The sequence below is a fragment of the Podarcis filfolensis genome (genome assembly GCF_964270895.1).
Source record: "Podarcis filfolensis genome assembly, chromosome: 13".
NCBI classification, from domain to species: Eukaryota; Metazoa; Chordata; class Lepidosauria; order Squamata; family Lacertidae; genus Podarcis; species Podarcis filfolensis.
Genome location: NC_139615.1, coordinates 8,462,858 through 8,481,414, shown reverse-complemented (window position 1 = coordinate 8,481,414; position 18,557 = coordinate 8,462,858). Strand labels below are relative to the sequence as shown.

The window sequence follows — 18,557 nt, the reverse complement described above, 5'->3', positions numbered from 1 at the left end:
TTGGCTCTATATGGTGGAAACAGAGACTCAGGCTAGGCCAGAGAGGAACACCTTTCTGACAGAGATCTCCTCTTCACCAGATGGCCTGGAGACCCACTGCTGCCAATTAGGATGCAGCAGAAGCAGCTCAGTGATTACGAATGTGGCCAGAAGTGGCAGTGAGCCAGCTTGCAGTTATTCAGGATGATTACTGGAGAGCTGTGTGACCTGCCCTGCTCGTTCTTCTGTGATTTGTCTGGGCCACATTTTGGCCATGGGCTGGGTAAGTGAAAAAAAAGCAAACCAGAAGTGAAGGCAGGCAGGCAGGGAACTGTCCCCTTGTTGCTGCCACTGCTAGCTGGAAGAGAGGGACAAAGGGAAAATAGGCCCTGTTCTGCTATGGCTGCTGCCCAAAGATAATCACCCAGCAGCAACCTTCTATAGCAGTCAGATTTAAAGGGAGCAGAGGCGTAGGAAGGTCAGGTGGTGCCTGGTGTGGAAAATGTCTTGTAAACCCCCCCCCCCTGCAAAAATGGTTTTATGTTATTTCATATTTTCTTACAAAGGAATGTGGATTCTGGGCCTCTGATAACAAGGAGGCGACTGTGGACAGATACTTAAATCTACAGGATGGACTGTGTTTTGGCTTGTGTTATTTTATTTATATTTATTGTTTGTTTATTTAATAAAATTTATTTTTAAAAACCTGCAAGGTGAACTTTTTTTAAAAAAAAATGCCTGCTCCACTGAACTGAAATTTCAGCCTTCATGACATAGGAAAATGGCCATTTAAACAGCTATTTTCATGGAGGAGGCTCAAGATATTAACTGATATGCATGAAATTTCATATATAGCTATATAATCCCTAGTGTAGTAAGATAAGACCTTTGGAGCAGGCATTTAAAAAAAAAGGTTTTTAGTAGGGCAGTAATTGTTCCTTGATAATTTGTCACCCCCCTCCATGATGGCAGATTGCCCCCACCCCCACTTTCCTACACCCCTGAAAGGGAGGGTAGGAATAGTTTGCTTGCAGAGGATTTAGAAGTGTCTAGCATACAGCCTAATATACAGGATCTAGATATCACTGGGCTAGTTTAATTAGCTTTTGACGCTTACTGATTCTAGATATTGAGCACTGTCCAGCCACATGGGTCTGGCTTAATACACATGTGTCTGACAATTTGCAGTTTTAACACTCTAAGTCTTAATGAAAATTCTAACACCTAGAAACTCATAACACTAATAATATTAATAACCATTCCACTTTGTAAGAACAGCATACAGAAGTCCCAGTTTCAGGTTGGCCTTCTTGCTTTTCATTGAAGAGTGGAGCAGGGAAAAAGGTGGAGGAAGCAAAAAGTCTAGGAAATCCAGTGCCCTTAGTAACCTTTCTTAACACTAAAATCCAGCTCTGAGGGCCTTCTGGCAATTCGCTCATTGTAAGGTTACAGGGAATCAGGAACAGGGCCTTCCTGGTAGTTGCACCCACCTTGTGGAATGCTCTCCTCTCACATGCCAAGGAAACAAACAAATATCTGAATTTTTAAGACATCTGAAGACAGCCCTGTATAGTGAGGTTTTTAATGTTTGATGTTTTAGTGTGGTTTTATAATTTGCTGGAAGCTGCCCAGAGTGATTGGAACAAAACAGTCAGATGGACGGCATAAAAATAAATAGTAGTAGTAGTTATAGTAGTAGTAGTAGTAGTAATAGTAGTCGTATCATTTAAATTTAAATAGCACATCACAGGACTCAGACATGTTGCCAGTTAGGTAAGAATGGCTGTTTGTAATGTGGGCTGCTGGGAATTGAAAAGCAACAGAAGAAACCTGATGAAGAGACAGGTAGAAATATCTCTAAACTTTGTGGTTGTTTTTGCTGCTAAAACATTTACCTATATATTAAATAAATTGAAAACAAATAGATTCTTTAATTATTTCTCCGTATTAGTTGTTCTTTGTTGTTCAGTTCAGGCCTGAGTACAATGATATAGCATTTAGGAAAAAAGATGCAACCAAGTAACCCAGCACTGGAGGCCAAGATGGAGAAGATCTCCACAGCAACCATATTTTTTCCTTTTGTGCTCAGGTAGGTTGGCATGAAGGACACCCACACACTGCAAAATGCCAACATGCTGAAGGTGATGAATTTGGCTTCATTAAAACTATCTGGTAAGTTGCGGGCTGTGAATGCCATAATGAAGCTGACAATGGCCAAGAAGCCCATATAGCCCAGGACACAATAAAACATGGCAACTGACCCTTCATTACATTGCTCAATGATTTCTCCTTGTACCGATTGCATGTCTAAATCAGGGAATGGGGGAGAGGTTTCCAACCACACAAGACAAATACTTGCTTGAATAAGCAAGCATGAAAGGACAACCCATTGGGCCAGTGGTTTGCCTAAGCACTTCATCAATCTAGATCCAGGCTTTGTGGCTACAAAAGCAAGAACTACGGTGATGGTTTTGGCCAAAACACAAGAAATTGCCATAGAGAAATTAATGCCAAATGTAGGTTGACGAAGAAGGCAGGTTACCTTCCCAGGTTGTCCAAGGAATAGCAAAGAAGAGAGGAAGCAGAGTAGGAGGGAGATGAGGAGAGTGTAGGTGAGGTCTCGGTTGTTGGCTTTGACAATGGGGGTATCTTTGTGCTTAATGAAAGTTCCTAGTACCAAAGCTGTGATTAGGGAAAAGGCTAGAGCAACTGAGGCTAAACTGATCCCTAAAGGTTCCTCATAAGAAAGGAAGTTTCTAGATTTGGGGATACAGCCATCTCTGTCATTGTTTGGATACTGATCTTCTGGGCATTTGAAGCAGTCATCCATATCTGAAAATTAGAAAAAGGTTTAATTTCAGTTTCAATTCACGTGTAATTTAAGGGAAAGTGTTACCTTTTCTTGAAAACATAAGTTTCTGCAACTATTCATATATGAAAATGAATTTTAATAGTCTCTCAATCAAACTTATTGTCATAATTATTGAGTTCTGTGTAGATTGTTGTTGTTTTAAATTAGACCGAGCACTATAATAACCTTTCATGACTCCCTAATGACAACATCTGAAGGCTTAGTCTATGAGAAGAAGAGAAATTTAAATGTGAATTAAAGGAGAATGTAATGATATCTTCTGGGTATGGATTTACAAGATGTCTCAAGCAACTGGTGCTTCATACGCAGGAGGGAAAAGGGCATTTCACAGCTCTGGGGCAATGGCAGAAAATGCCCATTCTCCAGTCACGACTCCATGGTATTCTATAGGTTGGGTGTCCTGCCATGAGTGCAATTTCATGACAGTATTATTGTTTGGACAAGTGGTTACATGCACGCTGGGACAAATTATCACTTATAATAAGGATAAGGATAATCTTATTTATACCCTGCCCATCTGGCTAGGTTTCCCCAGCCATTCTGGGTGGCTTACAGCATATATTAAAACATAATAAAACTTCCCAATACAGGGTTGCCTGTAAGGTAAAAGGACCCCTGACCGTTAGGTCCAGTCGCGGACGACTCTGGGGCTGTGGCGCTCATCTCGCTTTACTGGCCGAGGGAGCTGGCATACAGCTTCCGGGTCATGTGGTCAGCATGAATGAGCCTTTAGATGTCTTCTAAAAGTTGTATAGTTCTTTATCTTCTTGACATCTGAAAGGAGAGTGTTCCACATGGAGGGCACCACTACCGAGATGTAGTGATAGGGCTGAGTGATAGGGTGGAGATGCTCCTTCAGGTATACTGGGCCGAGTCCCAATGGTCATTGGGTATGAAATCTGCATTAAGGTTGGAGCAACTGGTCTGGGAAAGTTAATGACCAGATGCTTAGACTGTATTTTATGGGAATTGTCAAAATAGGCGCCTGCCGTTTGAATAGGACTTTTGGTTCAGCGTGAAAACCCACACAGGACTATAATAATGTTTGCTTCAACTCGCTTGTGGAGATAACTCAGAGGTTATTAAGAAGAAAAATGGTAACAACAAGAAGATTGGAAGACGGGATTTGTAAAGGATAACAACAAAGAGATGGAAAGATGGGACTTGTGAACATCAAAGCAGCAGAAATATGAGATGATTGGACCCTTTCTGAACTCGAAGCATGGGTACACCCAACAAAAAATTAAAATTTGGCTAAATATTTGGAGTTTATTATGTACTGGTATAATTTGGAATTAATGTGATATGATTGGTTTGTTAATTGGAAATTTAATAAAAATTATTTTTATAAAAAAAGAAATCTGCATTAAGATTGTGGGTTGGGGAAATGGTTTCTACATCACCTACCATTCTGTTCCGAAATCTTCCCTTTGGGGCATGCAACACATTCATAGCAACAAAATTTCCCACCTTCCTTCCTTTTCCTCTGATGGCCGGGGTGGCAGGGCTCATTACACAAAGAAACAGGCCGCACCTATTCATAAACAGGAAGGGAATTTGGGGCAGAAGAGATATGTACAAGCTCTCACTCACTCTGTCATTTATCTGTCCTTTGATTCACACCAGAGTAGCTGAGAAAGATGGATGCTGAAATGTTTTCCTATTAATATTTTTGCTTTTTAAAAATTAATCTATGTATTTGTCAGTCACTGTAATAGATAGAGATAAATATGTAGATCCCTACAGAAACTGTATATATTATTCAGCTGCTAATGCATGGCTCAAGAAACTGATATCTCAAGCAATTACCATATTCTTTAGAAGCGGAAAGTACCAAAATATGTTCCTTGGGGAAATCTTACATGGATTCTTCCTGAGCATTACTATATTTAAGTATTCTTAAATGGGTACAAAAAAACTTTGCTTTCAAAGTAGGAGTGGAAATATTTAGCATTTGAACTAATATTATAGATCTGGATAAGCCACTAGAACCTCAGATTAGGCATTCACACCTGAATGATCCATGTAGAGAAGATTTTTTTTTTCAGATCAGAGATGCACCTTTAACCAATCATGGATCCTGGTACCCATTTCTTAATATTCTTAATATTTACCATATTTTTGTATGGTGGTAGTGCTGCTGTTGTGACCTAATTTAGAATAAACAGTGACTCAATGGTGGACCTGACCCACCAGTAAAAGTCCAAAGATCTAGATAAGAGAGTAGCTCCCAAGAACATGCACATACCCCCACCTGGTTAAAGCCTGTGTGCCACACAATTGTATCTTCATTAAGGAAGAATCCATTTTCTCCAAGAGCATTGGAATCCTCCACTCTTCCAACTTTAACTCTCTGGTAGGATGTGTTTGGGAATGTGATCATATTCATTATGTCAAATCCACCTCTCACTCCTTTGTTCCCATTAAAGGAAACAGTTTCTCCAGCTGAATTGTTGAATGACGTACTTTGAAGAAATAGATGGAGCTAATTGAAAAAGGAAAATACAGGAGTAGAGATGTGGGTCATTAGCATATTGCTGACAATGTACTCCAAAACTCTGGATGTTCTCACCCAGTGGTTTCATGTACCGTATTTTTTGCTCTATAAGACTCACTTTTTCCCTCCTAAAAAGTAAGGGGAAATGTGTGTGCATCTTATGGAGCGAATGCAGGCTGTGAAGCTATCCCAGAAGCTGGAACAGCAAGAGGGATTGCTGCTTTCACTGCACAGCGTTCCCTCTTGCTGTTCTGGCTTCTGAGATTCAGAATATTTTTTTCTTGTTTTCTTCCTCCAAAAACTAGGTGCGTCTTGTGGTCTGGTGCATCTTATAGAGCGAAAAATACGGTATATATTAAACAGCATGGTGGATAAAACTGATCCCTGAAGAACCCAACATTGAATGCTCCATGGGGCCAAACAGAACTCCCCAAGTATCACCCTCTGGAAGCAACCATCCAAGTATGACCAGAAGCACTCCAAAGCAGTGTCACACACCCCTAACTCAAACAACCACTCCAAGATACCATGGTCAATGGTACCAAACCACTGAGAGATCAAGGAGAATTAGCAGGCACACATTTCCCCTGCCTCTTTCCCGAAAGAGGTAATCATACAGGGTGAACAGAGCAATTTGTGTGACAAAATTGGATTCAAATCTTGATTGAAATAGATCTAGAAATTCAGTTTCCTCCAGGTCAACACACTCAGCTTTCAAACATTAGAGAGGATAATATACTTAATTAAGTTACTTATTTCTGCAGGCAATCAAATTGTCATATAAACATGGTTTATAAATAAATAAGGGATAGAAAGTGTGCTTTGAATTTTGGAAGTGAGTACTGATTGGATTGGAGTTTTAAATGGGGATTTTGAATGCTGGTGAAGTTGCATTTGGAGTAGAAGAGTGTTGGAAAGGTGGCAGAGCTAGTGAGACATAGTGGAGTCAGCATTATTAGTAGTAAATGATTTAGGATAAATGTTGGGGGGAGTTTTTGTTTAGGTATATTCAGAAGAGTAGAGTAGGTAGGGATGTTTCTATGAATGAAAGTAGCATCAAACTGTACATAATGGAAGACATATAATTCTGTGCACTGAATAATTACTTTGGCTTTCAATAAAATTGTTTCCTCATTAACATATGCCTCTCGCTCTAGAGGAATTAAACATTCAGAGACTTTGCATTTGTGGGGTCAGTGAAGGCAGTTGAAAAATCCTCTTCCACTAGTGCCCTGCCTCCCACTGACAGGCATTAGCATGTTGTGGAGGGGGGAGTGTTGCGAAAGAAGCCATATTCGTTAAATGTAAGGTGTTGATGTGACCATATAAAAGGAAGAATCGATGCTCTGAGAGAAGAATGATTTCCCCCCCCCCCAAAAAAAAATACAGGATGAAATAAGATTCCACAATTTCATCACCATTCATAAAGGATTGTAGTCTCAACTTTTACAACATTGTATCTGTACAATGCTATACACAAGTTTAGATGTGGAGATATTACCTGCCAAGGCTGGATATCTTGAAGGTCAGATCTTCTGCTACCCGCCATTGCTCTGTGCTCAGATCTTGTTGAGTAAATGGCATGCAAAGCATGAGCAACAGCATAGACAGCATTATAGATATTATAGCTGTTGCCAGTCATGTCCATTTCAAACAGATGCCTAGGAAGACTATTTAGCCTTTCCTCTCTGCTACATGCCCCATCAGCCTTCACTGCCACTTTCAGATCTGGAAACGAACAGTCAAATGCTTGCTCCCAGAAGTCATTGAGAAAACCATCTCTTTTGTTCCAGCCAGGTTTTATGTTCTGAAGAAATTTCCCAAACTCTGGAAGCTCTTTTGTGTGAATGGTGAAGGAAATGGCACCTTGGAAGAGCTGAAAACCCAAGGCTCGCTGAAAGCTCGTTGTTATGAAATCAGTCTGGGTTGTCATTATCCACACTTTTCTAAATGTTGACGTCTCTGTATTTCCAGGATCTTGCATGGCAATAAAAGCTCTCAGCCATGCCATTGTCAAATACTGTCCATTGATGATGCATGTATTGGATCCATAACCTAAGAAAGATGCATAGATGCTTGAGAATATAGCAATAACTTCATCCCAGTCATTCCAGTTGTTATGTGCTGGGAGTCTTAGTGTGAATGCTGAACAGATTTCATGCTGGTAAAAGAATGCTTCCAGGGTCTGTAAGAATTGTTCTCCACTATCATCATCTGCAGCAAATAAGCCGACCCATGTCCATCCGAAATGTCGAAGCAAGTAGACAATCCCATTGTACTGGTGGGATTCATTTGGGACCATGTGGTAAAATGATCGAAACTGTGTCGTCTGTCTGTCCTCTAGGGCAAATGAACCATAAGTGAGCTACAAGGTAATACACATATTTCATAGAGGTAAGTTTAGAGTCCACCATTAAATTAAATTAGAGTCCATTAAATAAAATCTGATAAAAGACTTTATAACTTTAGAATGATTTAAAGTTAACAACTCTTTTTGATGAATGTTTCCAAAGTTATTCACCTGGGGTGGAACTTTAGTATTTTGCTACTTTCTCATATTCCCTTCAGAAACTTAACAATATTCCAGAATGATAATTAAAATTAAGGGTTGCATTCAAATAAGTTTACTTAATATAGAGCCATTAAAATCAACAGACATATCCGTGTCATAATGACCATTTGTTTCCATGACTCTACATTGAGAAAGCCAGTATTTGACATAACCCAAAATGCAGAAATTAAACCTACTCAAGAAGTAATAGATGAAACTAGGCTTTTGCAGGTCAGCTGCATCTGCAGGAGTTCCAGACAGATGTAATTAAGTTTTATTTTCTATTAATATTGTTGGCTCTACTACTATTTATTTTATTTTTGTTTTTCTGTGTATTACTTATGTCAAAATTAAAGTAATAAAACAACTAAACCACAACACCAGAGCTATAACAGTTTATGCTCAGAATTTCAAGAGAACATGTAACTTGGAAATGTCTGCACACTGTTATCTATACATCCTACCTGTGGAATCTTATAGAGACCTAGAATTTCTGCTATCAGAGAAGAGGTTTCTGCATCATAGCCTCCGATGACAGCTATGAGGTTTTTCTGCGTGTCCCATTTGTAGTTGGCGACTAATGTGTGCGATTTGAAGAGCAGGTCCAGAGTGGCACGATAGGTCATCCTTGGATTGGAGTAGCTGTCGAGGATGTGGAATCCAAGTGTGACATTGGTCAAGATGTTGGGGTTCTTGTTGATTTCATTGATGGTGTATGCCAAGGCCAGGATATGCTGGTAAAACTTGATCACCAAGCTGCCAATAAAGTTAAAAGACTATTTCAGAGGACAGTTATTCAGTATCAGAAGGAAGCATCTTTGCCAAACTACAATTCTTCTGCAAAGAGGATACACAAAGTACACAAAGTGTATTGTTCTGGGGAGGACAACTGAAGGCAGCCCGGCATAGAGACATTTTTAATGTTTAATGTATGTCTTACTGTGTTTTTATATTTTGTTGGAAGCAGGGCAGAGTGGCTGGGGCAACCCAGTCAGATGGGCAGGATACAAATAAAAAATTATGGTGGTGGTGGTTGTGGTAGTGGTGGAGAGACAACCTAGACCCACCTCAGCTAAAAGCTTTCTCAGTGATAGTGTTTGAATTTGCTTTTGTATAGGGAAGTTTTTAATGTTTGATGTTTGTAAAAAAATTCTAAGGTTCAAATATATAGAATAAATATTCACAAATGCTCACATATCTAAATATATAAACCATGTGTCTGAAATAGTACAGGAGAGCAATCCTGAAGCCAGTTTGACTCCATCAATGACCTCAAATATTCCTCTGCAGTAAGGGAGGCAAAGGGGGAAAGCTTCCCTGTTGTTTTTTCACTTACAAATCCTTCAAATCTTGTTTTAAGGTCATGTTTGTGTATGAATAGGGTGAGTCTGTGACCTGGATTCAGGAGCTAAAGTATTAACCGTCACCAAAAAAATGGCCTGACTGCCAGGTAATGCACTCAGTGACCATTATCAGATATCCTGTCAGACAGGATTTCCGTTGTAGACCGCCTCCTATGATGTATGTATGATGTTTTTGAGGTGGTTTTTGGCTAAGAGGCTTGGGCAATGTCAAAAGTCTTTAAAGGCTCTTGCACACTTTTGTTAAAGGTCTCTCCCTCCTTGGAAGGAGCGGAGGGAACTCTAATGCAACAGAAAAAAAATAAATATCTTCCTTGCTTTCCACTGGATCCAGCCTCCATCCTTTCTTCTCTGACTGATCATGGACTTAGGGGACTCAGAGTCCCATGGAGAGTTGGGCAGCAAAAGCAAAAGCCCAATTTTTACATCAGGGGTCAGCAAACCTTTTCAGCAGGGGGCTGGTCCACTGTCCCTCAGACCTTGTGGGAGGCTGGACTATTTTTTTGGGGGGGGGAATGAACAAATTCCTATGCCCCACAAATTACCCAGAGATGCATTTTAAATAAAAGGACATGTGAAAACACGCTGATTCCCGGACCGTCCGCAGGCTGGATTTAGAAGGTGATTGGGCCGGATCCGGCCCCTGAGCCTTAGTTTGCCTACCCATGTTTTACATCATGTCCTATTGTGTTTTTAATAATCTGTTGTGAGTTCTCCAGAGTGGCTGGGGAAACCCTGCCAGATGGGCAACTTCTTCTTCTTCTTCTTCTTCTTCTTCTTCTTCTTCTTCTTCTTCTTCTTCTTCTTCTTCTTCTTATTATTATTATTATTATTATTATTATTATTGAATAGCAGTGGCTGGAAACCACAGGAGTGGGGAGCTCTTACTTCTGGGCTTCCCTTAGACATTGGGTTGGTCACTGTGAGAAGATGTCATTGTTCTGATCCAGCAGGTTCTTCTTATATTTTTAATTGACGTGGTTAACTTAGGTTCATTAATCTACTCTGACACATCCCAAAGTTGTAGCCATTGAAATTTATTGACTTTACTTACTGAAATATATTTCTTTCAGTGGGTATTCTAAGAGTATGTCCAACACTGGATATCATCCTAAATCTCTCGTCCTCCTCCTAATAATAATAATAATAATAATAATAGTCCAACTTCTAAATTAGAAGCACCAGTCATCAGGGAGAACGGCATATTAGTTATCTCTTCAAGCAGACATGGAATGACAAGAACAAAATTCATACTCTGAAACATCAAATAGCTTCTGAGAAGGGTGCTCCTGGAAGAAAAGTTCCTCGGACATGTAAATGATATGGGAAGCCATTTCACCTATGAGGATGCTACCTGGCTGATACCACTCATGTGGAATAGGGAAGGGATCATTTGCAGGACACGTTTTGCATTCCCTTTTAGGCAACAGAAGCAGGAACACAATGAACCACAGCATCCTGGCAGCAAAGCTCCTCTTTCACTGCTGCCTCTCCTGTGTCTTATCTAAAGCAGCATCCTGGCCGGAACAAGATAAACAGACTTTGCATATTTGCTTCCAAAAAGGAAACTCTGCCGTCTTACTTTCAGCATCCAAAGAGTTTCAGATGCATGCAGGGATGGCCAGCACTCTGATTTGAAGCCTTATCTAGTCACATGGACTGCCAGTAAGAAAATTGCAGAGCCCTGTCAGCCTCTTGTTCCTACTCCCAGCTTCCAATAATGCTTATTTCTGTGCTTTCTGGAAAGCCCTGGAGGTTTGGCCAGATGGATAATTGCAGGGGGTGATAATGATACCTGCAGGACTGAATCTCCGAGTAGCACTCTGAACAGAAAACATGTTGGATCCTCCCCACCTGCTGATTGCAGCACAAGCCTGCCCTGTCCCTTAGTGAGACAAGGAGTGGCTACCAGGCTGTGAAAAAATCAACAGGAAAAGGAGGCCTTCATACAGGGGTGGTTAACCTGTGACCCTCCAAATGTTGCTGGACTACATCTCATCATCCATGACTATTTACTATTCTCACTGAGTTTGATGGAGCAATTGGACTATCAGGAAGTAAAACATTTGAAGTTTTGTTTTTAGCTTAGAATGAAAAGTGGGCACAGGAAGACATGGTAGAGGTCTATAAAGTTTATTATTATTATTATTATTATTATTATTATTATTATTACTACTACTACTACTACTACTACTACTAATACTATTACTATTTATACCCCACCTATCTGGGCAGTTTCCCCAGCCACTCTGGGCAGCTTCCAACAAAATATTAAAATACATTTCTGGGAAGGCTCTGTGGTTGTAGCCTGGTTATGAAATTACAGTGGTAACTCGGGTTATAGACGCTTCAGGTTACAGACTCCCCTAACCCAGAAATACTGCTTCAGGTTAAGAACTTTGCCTCAGGATGAGAACAGAAATCGTGCTCCGGTGGCGCGGCGGCAGCAGCAGGAGGCCCCATTAGCTAAAGTGGTGCTTCAGGTTAAGAACAGTTTCAGGTTAAGAACAGACCTCTGGAACGAATTAAATACCGTATTTTTCACTCCCTAAGGCGCACCGGACCATAGGGCACACCTAGTTTTTAGGGGGGGGATAAAGAGAGAGGAAATATCCCCCCCCCAGGTCCAGGAGCGGCGGCAAGATTGCGCGCAACTTCACCGCCTCTCCTGGAGCTTGCGGGGCTAGGGACAGGGGAAGCTCGGACCCCAGCCCCCAGAACAGGCAGCTATCCGCAAGCCTTCCGAGTGCAGCGGGAACTCTCGCCGCACTCCGAAGGCTTGCGGATAGCTGCCTGAAGCCCGGGGAGCGCAGCGGGAGTTGGTGCTGCGCTCGCCGGGCTTCAGGCTGCAGGCTGCTGTCCGCAAGCCTTTGGAGCGCTCCAAAGGCTTGCAGATAGCTGCCTGAAGCCTGGAGAGTGAGAGGGGTTGGACGCACACACATTTCCCCTTCATTTTTAGAGGGGAAAAAGTGTGTCCTATTGGGCGAAAAATACGGTACTTAACCCAAGGTACCACTGTATAGCGGATTAGATAATTGAAAGGGGAGATGATTCTTTTGTCAGAACTGAGGGTTTATCCACGCTTTGTCTTCTCCCGCTGCTCTCCCCTGGGGAAAATCTGCTCTTTAGAATTCAATTGGAGGAAATTCAATTCAGTTTTCAACTGGATTATATTTTGCTTCATATTTTGGTTTGGAAAGTCAAAAAATAGATTACTTCTCATTAAAATGCAAGCAAAATCATATCCCATACACATGAACACATTTCTGGCTGTGATTCATGGTCCTGATTGAAGAGACTTTTCCTTATTCAGCCTTTTGCTTATTAAGTAAGGTGACAAATTTATGGGCTGAACTTTTCAAAAGGACAAAATAAAGGGAGGTTTCTAAGGAAGTGCAATAAAACCAGACACATGAGGTGGACCCATTGAAGATCACTCCAGAAAGGAACATTCAGGAATGTTCTGTCTTCATTTTTGAAGCTATGAAGCAAACATAACACCCGATAGATAATTATTTTGATGAACTCTAATTGGAAGCACCAAGAATTGAACATGTCTCCATTTTATGTATGTCAAGCATGAGCTATTTCCCTCTGTGGACAGAAGGATTTCTGCTACTGTCCCAATGAGGAAGAGATATGTGGTATAACTTGGTGACTTCCTGCTGAGAAAGCCAACTCTACTATTTTCAGACCAAAGTAAAAAATAAAATTAGAAATCTGTGCCATAATAACATGATTTTTGGAGGTGTGTTGTCTTGCATGTGTGTGTTGGAGGTGTGTTGTCCAGGATGCATTGGATGGCTTCTCATCAATCCTATTGACCATTATCTCTTGCTGCTAATTAACATGGGAGGGGGAAAGACTGCCAGACATTGCTTGACATTGCTGGACTTTGCTTAGTGCCATGATGGTGTTATTCCTTTTTGAAGGCTTTGGCCAAGAATGAGGGAGAGAGGGAAGTGCATGACCTGCTACATCAATAGTGTAGTTAGGAAAAGCTAGGAATTGTAATAATAATAATAATAATAATAATAATAATAATAATAATAATAATTCATAAGCACTTGAAAATGTCTTCCAATATTTTATTTATTTATTACAAATATAGATAGCTTTTTCAAATAATATCTCTCACAATTTAGACAAAACACTCACAAACATATAAGTCATAAACAATGCTACAAACAAAGAGCTCATCACAGCAGAGGAAGGAGTTTGGAATGGAATTAGGCTTTCCAGGCCTCTCTATGTTCCTAGGTCACACTCCTCACTGACCCAACTCAGAACCCCAAATGCTTTTGCCTTTCTGCATTTTACCCTTGAAGTCTAATAAGTCCTCTTGCCTGTATGGATGGAGGATAGACAGCAGCCTAAAAGTGTGTGTAGAAAATAACCTGCTATACAAATATCAAAATCATAAAATATGTGTTTAAAGTGCATAAAATGTAATGTTTGTAGCATTTTGCAAAAACTGGAATGCATTTCTAATTTAAGACAGCTTTGCAGTAAAACTTATTTGAACTCATTCTTGTGGTGGAGCCTACTCATGTCTACTTTGCAGAGGGTCTAAATCAAGGAATTCAGCAGAAATAATTAATGCAAGTGGCTATGAGATGTTTGGGGATGTGGTCCTTGCAATGTAAATATTTCCCCACCCCTGAAAATTGCAATATTAGAAAAACCAACACAAGCTATTGTGACTATGCCAGAAAATAAAAGAGAAAAGGGCACTGAGTAGCCATTAAATGCAGCAGTAAGAAGAGAGGCATTGGGGGGGTGTTAGTAACTATGGTTAGAGGTAAGGGTCTTGTAGAGGAGGGTCATCTCATCTGGGTAGCCCAGGAGCTCCGTATACCCTGCCCAGGCTTCTGCCCCAGAGAGGTCACTTTCATACTGCAAAGACAGCAAAAACAATGAGGGAGGCAACAACCAATCCCCTCCTAGCAGAAGGAAAGCAAGGAGGGAACCAATCTAACTTCTCAGTGCCGGAATTTCCAAAGACTGTGAGCAGCCACCAAGAAGGCCCTGAATGGAAAAGTAATGTATTTGCTCCTACAATAAATATCCAGGTGGGGAAAGAGAACTATATTATTATCTTTTCCTTAGTTGCTCCTTGCTGTTAAGGTCTGGCCTGAACAAAATTATGTAGCATTTTGGTGAAAATATGCAACCCAGTAAACCAGCACTGGAGGCCAAAATGGAGAAAATCTCCACAGCCACCATGTATTTCCCTCTGGTACTCAGGTAAGTTGGAAGGAATGAAACCCACACACTGCAAAATGCCAACATACTGAAGGTAATGAACTTGGCTTCATTAAAACTATCAGGTAACTTGCGGGCTAGGAATGCCACAACGAAACTAGCAATGGCTAGGAGGCCCATGTAGCTGAGGACACAGTAAAACATGGCGACTGACCCTTCATTGCATTGCATAATGATTTCTTCTGTTACCGAGAGCATGTCTAAATCAGGGAAAGAGGGAGAAGTTGCTAACCACATGGTACAAATACTGGCTTGAATAAGAGAGCAGGAAAGGACAATAGAGTTGGACAGGTTCCCCCCCACCCATTTCTTCATTCTGGATCCGGGCTTTGTGGCCGTGAATGCTAAAGAAACAATGGTAGTCTTTGCCAGCAAGCAAGAAACAGCCACTGAGAAGACGATGCCAAAAGATGGTTGACGAAGAAGACAGGTCACTTTCCCAGGTTTGCCCAGGAACATGAAAGATGAGAGGAAACAGAGCAAAAGGGAGAACAGGAGAGTGTAGGTGAGGTCCCTGTTGTTGGCTTTGACAATGGGGGTATCTCTGTACTTAATAAAGATTCCCAACACCCACACTGTAATCAAGGAAAAATAAATAACAAGGGAGGCTAAACTGATCCCTAAAGGTTCTTCATAAGACAGAAAGCTTTTTATTTTTGGGTTGCATCCGTCTCTCTTCATGTTGGAATATTGATGTTTTGGGCAGTTCAAACAGAAGCTCATGTCTGAAATATAGAAACAGATCCTATTTTGATTCGAATTCATTAATAAGTCATGGATATTCACAGCAATCAAAATTGTATCTTTACTCAGACATCCCACTAAGTTAAGTGGGTTTTCCTTGTGGCAAGAAACTTTGCCTAGGTTTGAATGCTTCTTGCACTCTTAATATGTGAAAGATTTCTGGAACCAGTCTGATTCCAGGACTGACTGGCTAGCCAGGGCACTATATTGTAACAAAGATAATTTAACGATTGAAAATCGTGTTCCAGAATTATTCTGAATTATTCAACCCTGTACAATGGAAAAAGTCACCTACCAATCTGGTTTGAAATCTTCCCATCAGGGCATTGCTCACAGTCATAGCAGCAAAATTTATCCCCTTCCTTCTTTTTCTTCTGATAACCAGGGGGGCAGTAGTCATTACACACAGAAACAGGAAGCATCTATCCATAAACAGGAAATGTGTTTAGAATTGAACTTTAAAAACAAAACAAAAAACAAACATCAAAACATAAGTAGTCTGAGGTTGTCTCCCAATTGAGAAAAGTGACTGGTGGGGCATAAATAACCTGCATCTGGATCCCACTGAACCCTACTATATATTTCTTCAAAGTGTACCCTAACTTCCTACCTGGTTAAATGTTCTGTGCCACATTATTATATCTTCATTAATGATGAATTCTTTTCCTCCGAGGTCTTTGGGATGCACAATTCCAGCTTTCACTCTCTGGAATGACCTGTTTTTATATGTGACTATGTTCACAATGTCAAATCCTCCTTCTACTTCCCTTTCGTCATTGAAGAATATTGCTTCTCCAACTGAGTTGTTAAAAGAAATGCCTTGAAGAAATGGGTAGAGCTAACAGAAAGAAGAAAAATAATAAATTCCAAAGAGATAATAATATTTTGGAGACTTCAAACAAATATTTTATGCCAGGTATTTTGCACTTGAGCTGTAGATGACACCTAGCTCGATTTCTCAGTTGAGACCAGGAGAATTTGGAACATGCAACAGGCCTCTGCGATCTACTTGACAAGGGTGAGTAAATTGAATCTGAATCCCGATAAGGTATTTCCAGGTTTATAAGTAGAATGGGACCCTAATACATTCACACTTAGAGACCTGCACAAGCTGCCAATTTGTTTCCAGCTTGAACCTGAGGTTTTATAAATAAGATGGAAAGCTATAAAGATCTTTGGACCCAGGTCCTTGAGGGACACCCTCTGCCCATTGAAGTTGTTGCCCATTGTGTGTGCCTTTGCAATAAGTTCCTGATTTAATATGTAATCACATTTTGCAATAGTACATTCAGTGAAATGATAATAATGAAAACAAACGAACTTTGAGACACTACCTGCCAAGGCTTGAGATGCTGAAGTTCAATTTTTTTGCTAGCCAATATTGCTTTGTGATTGGATCTAGATGTGTCAATAACATGCAGCGTATGTGCTACACTATACACAGCATTGTAGATGCTGTAGCTGTGGCCCGTCATGTGCATTTCAAAGAGAGCATCAGGAAGACTCTCAAGACTTTCCTCTCCCATACAACTGTTTTCTGTTGGTATGCCAGGATTGGGAAGGGAACAGTCAAATGCTTGCTCCCAAAAATCTTTGAGAAAACCATCTCCTTTGTTCTTGTACGGTTTAATGTTTTGGAGAAATTCTTTGAAGCCTGGGGGGTCTTTTGAATGAATGGTGAAAGAAATGGCACCATCGAACTGCTGTAAATTCATGGTTCTTTGAAGGCCTGATAACATAAAATCAATCTGGGTTGTCATAATCCACACCTTTCCCAACAATGTGGTTTTTCCCTTGTGAGGGTCTCCCAAAAAAAAGAAAACAGTCATCAGCCATGTAAATGTTAAATTTTCTCCATACAAAATGAAAACATTAGCTGTAGTTTTAATGTAATGTACATATATATGTGAGGAAATGGAAGGAAAAGCATTTAAGCCCTTCAGATTTGCTTGTTCTGGGAGTCTCTGTGTGAAAGCTGAACATACATTATGCAGGGAAAAGTAGTGTTCCAGGGTCTGCAGGAAATTTTCTCCAGTGGCACCATCTACAACAAAGAGTCCAACCCATGTCCATCCAAAATGCTGAAGTAGCCAGACAATCCCCATATATTGTGGGGCTTCAGTGGGGACCATGCGGTAAAAGGAGGGGACCTGACCTGGATTACTCTCTTCTGGGTGAAATGTGCCATACATGAACTAAAAGAGAATTTACAAACAGAGATAGTTTAGGACCAGTATTTAAATGCTAGCAGTTTTTATGGAACAAATAATTGTTGAACGAATTTGCAGGCTTAGCAGACATGTTGTTGTTTTGTTTAGTCATTTAGTCGTGTCCGACTCTTTGTGACCCCATGGACCAGAGCACACCAGGCACTCCTGTCTTCCACTGCCTCCCACAGTTTGGTCAAACTCATGCTTGTAGCTTCGAGAACACTGTCCAACCATCTCGTCCTCTGTCATCCCGTTCTCCTTCTGCCCTCAATCTTTCCCAACATCAGGGTCTTTTCCAGGGAGTTAGCAGACATATCCTCCACTAAATAATATTAAATCTGATCAAGGAAGGAGTGCACTTACATTAGTACCTGCATTGTGCTCTTGGTCATTCTCTATGATAGGTGGCAAACTTTATACTCCTAGACCTCCACGTTCGGACGATGTGACCCTTTTGTCCAAGCCAAGCCAACCTGCTTTTCACAATGGCCTCCACTAAGTGTTCTGCAAGGCATACATAGGGCAAAAAAGCCACCTGATGGCACCTGTCAAACAGGGCCCATGTAGAGCAGGGGAGATAGTGATCTAGTCTGCTCCCCCACTCCATGACTTGGAAGGAGAACATGTGTCACATGGAGCAACCTCTACATGGGGAGGATTCCTTCTCAATTTTGCAAGAATTGTCTCCTCAGTTCTAGAATACATGGTAGGCTCTCTGAAACAGGCAGTTGCTATGCAACACATAACGAGAAGTGTGACTAAGAGGACATGTTTAACACACACATCCCTGCTTCCTCCACCACCTTATTAACATCACATTGGCATACAAATACTTAAATAGGGTAAGGGTAAAACACTCTTCCACAAGGATTTTCTCTTGATTTTAGTCCCTCCACCATTCACCAGACATTCAGAATCACCAGAACACTCACAGAACATCAGTTACTGACCCATTCAAATATCTTGCCTGTGGTATCTTGTAGAGACTTAAGATGTTGTCCATGCGGAAGGTAGTATCAGAGCCAAGTCCCCCAATAGCAATGATGGGGTTTTTATGGGCATCACATTTGTAATTAGG

The 18,557-nt window shown here is 40.8% G+C and overlaps 1 protein-coding gene across 1 annotated transcript; it reads right to left on the bottom strand.

Moving 5' to 3' along the window:
* Window positions 1-1,909: 1,909 nt before the first annotated feature.
* On the bottom strand, window positions 1,910-18,105 carry LOC310748506 (vomeronasal type-2 receptor 26-like; the record flags this gene model as incomplete). Its single annotated transcript, XM_083584336.1, has 5 exons — window positions 17,851-18,105; window positions 16,604-17,464; window positions 15,880-16,107; window positions 15,565-15,691; window positions 1,910-2,811 (listed from the first exon to the last, which is right to left on the bottom strand). Exons 1-5 carry the CDS (start codon window positions 17,869-17,871, stop codon window positions 1,910-1,912), a joined length of 2,139 nt encoding a protein of 712 aa, XP_083440462.1. The 5' UTR covers window positions 17,872-18,105.
* Window positions 18,106-18,557: the final 452 nt, after the last annotated feature.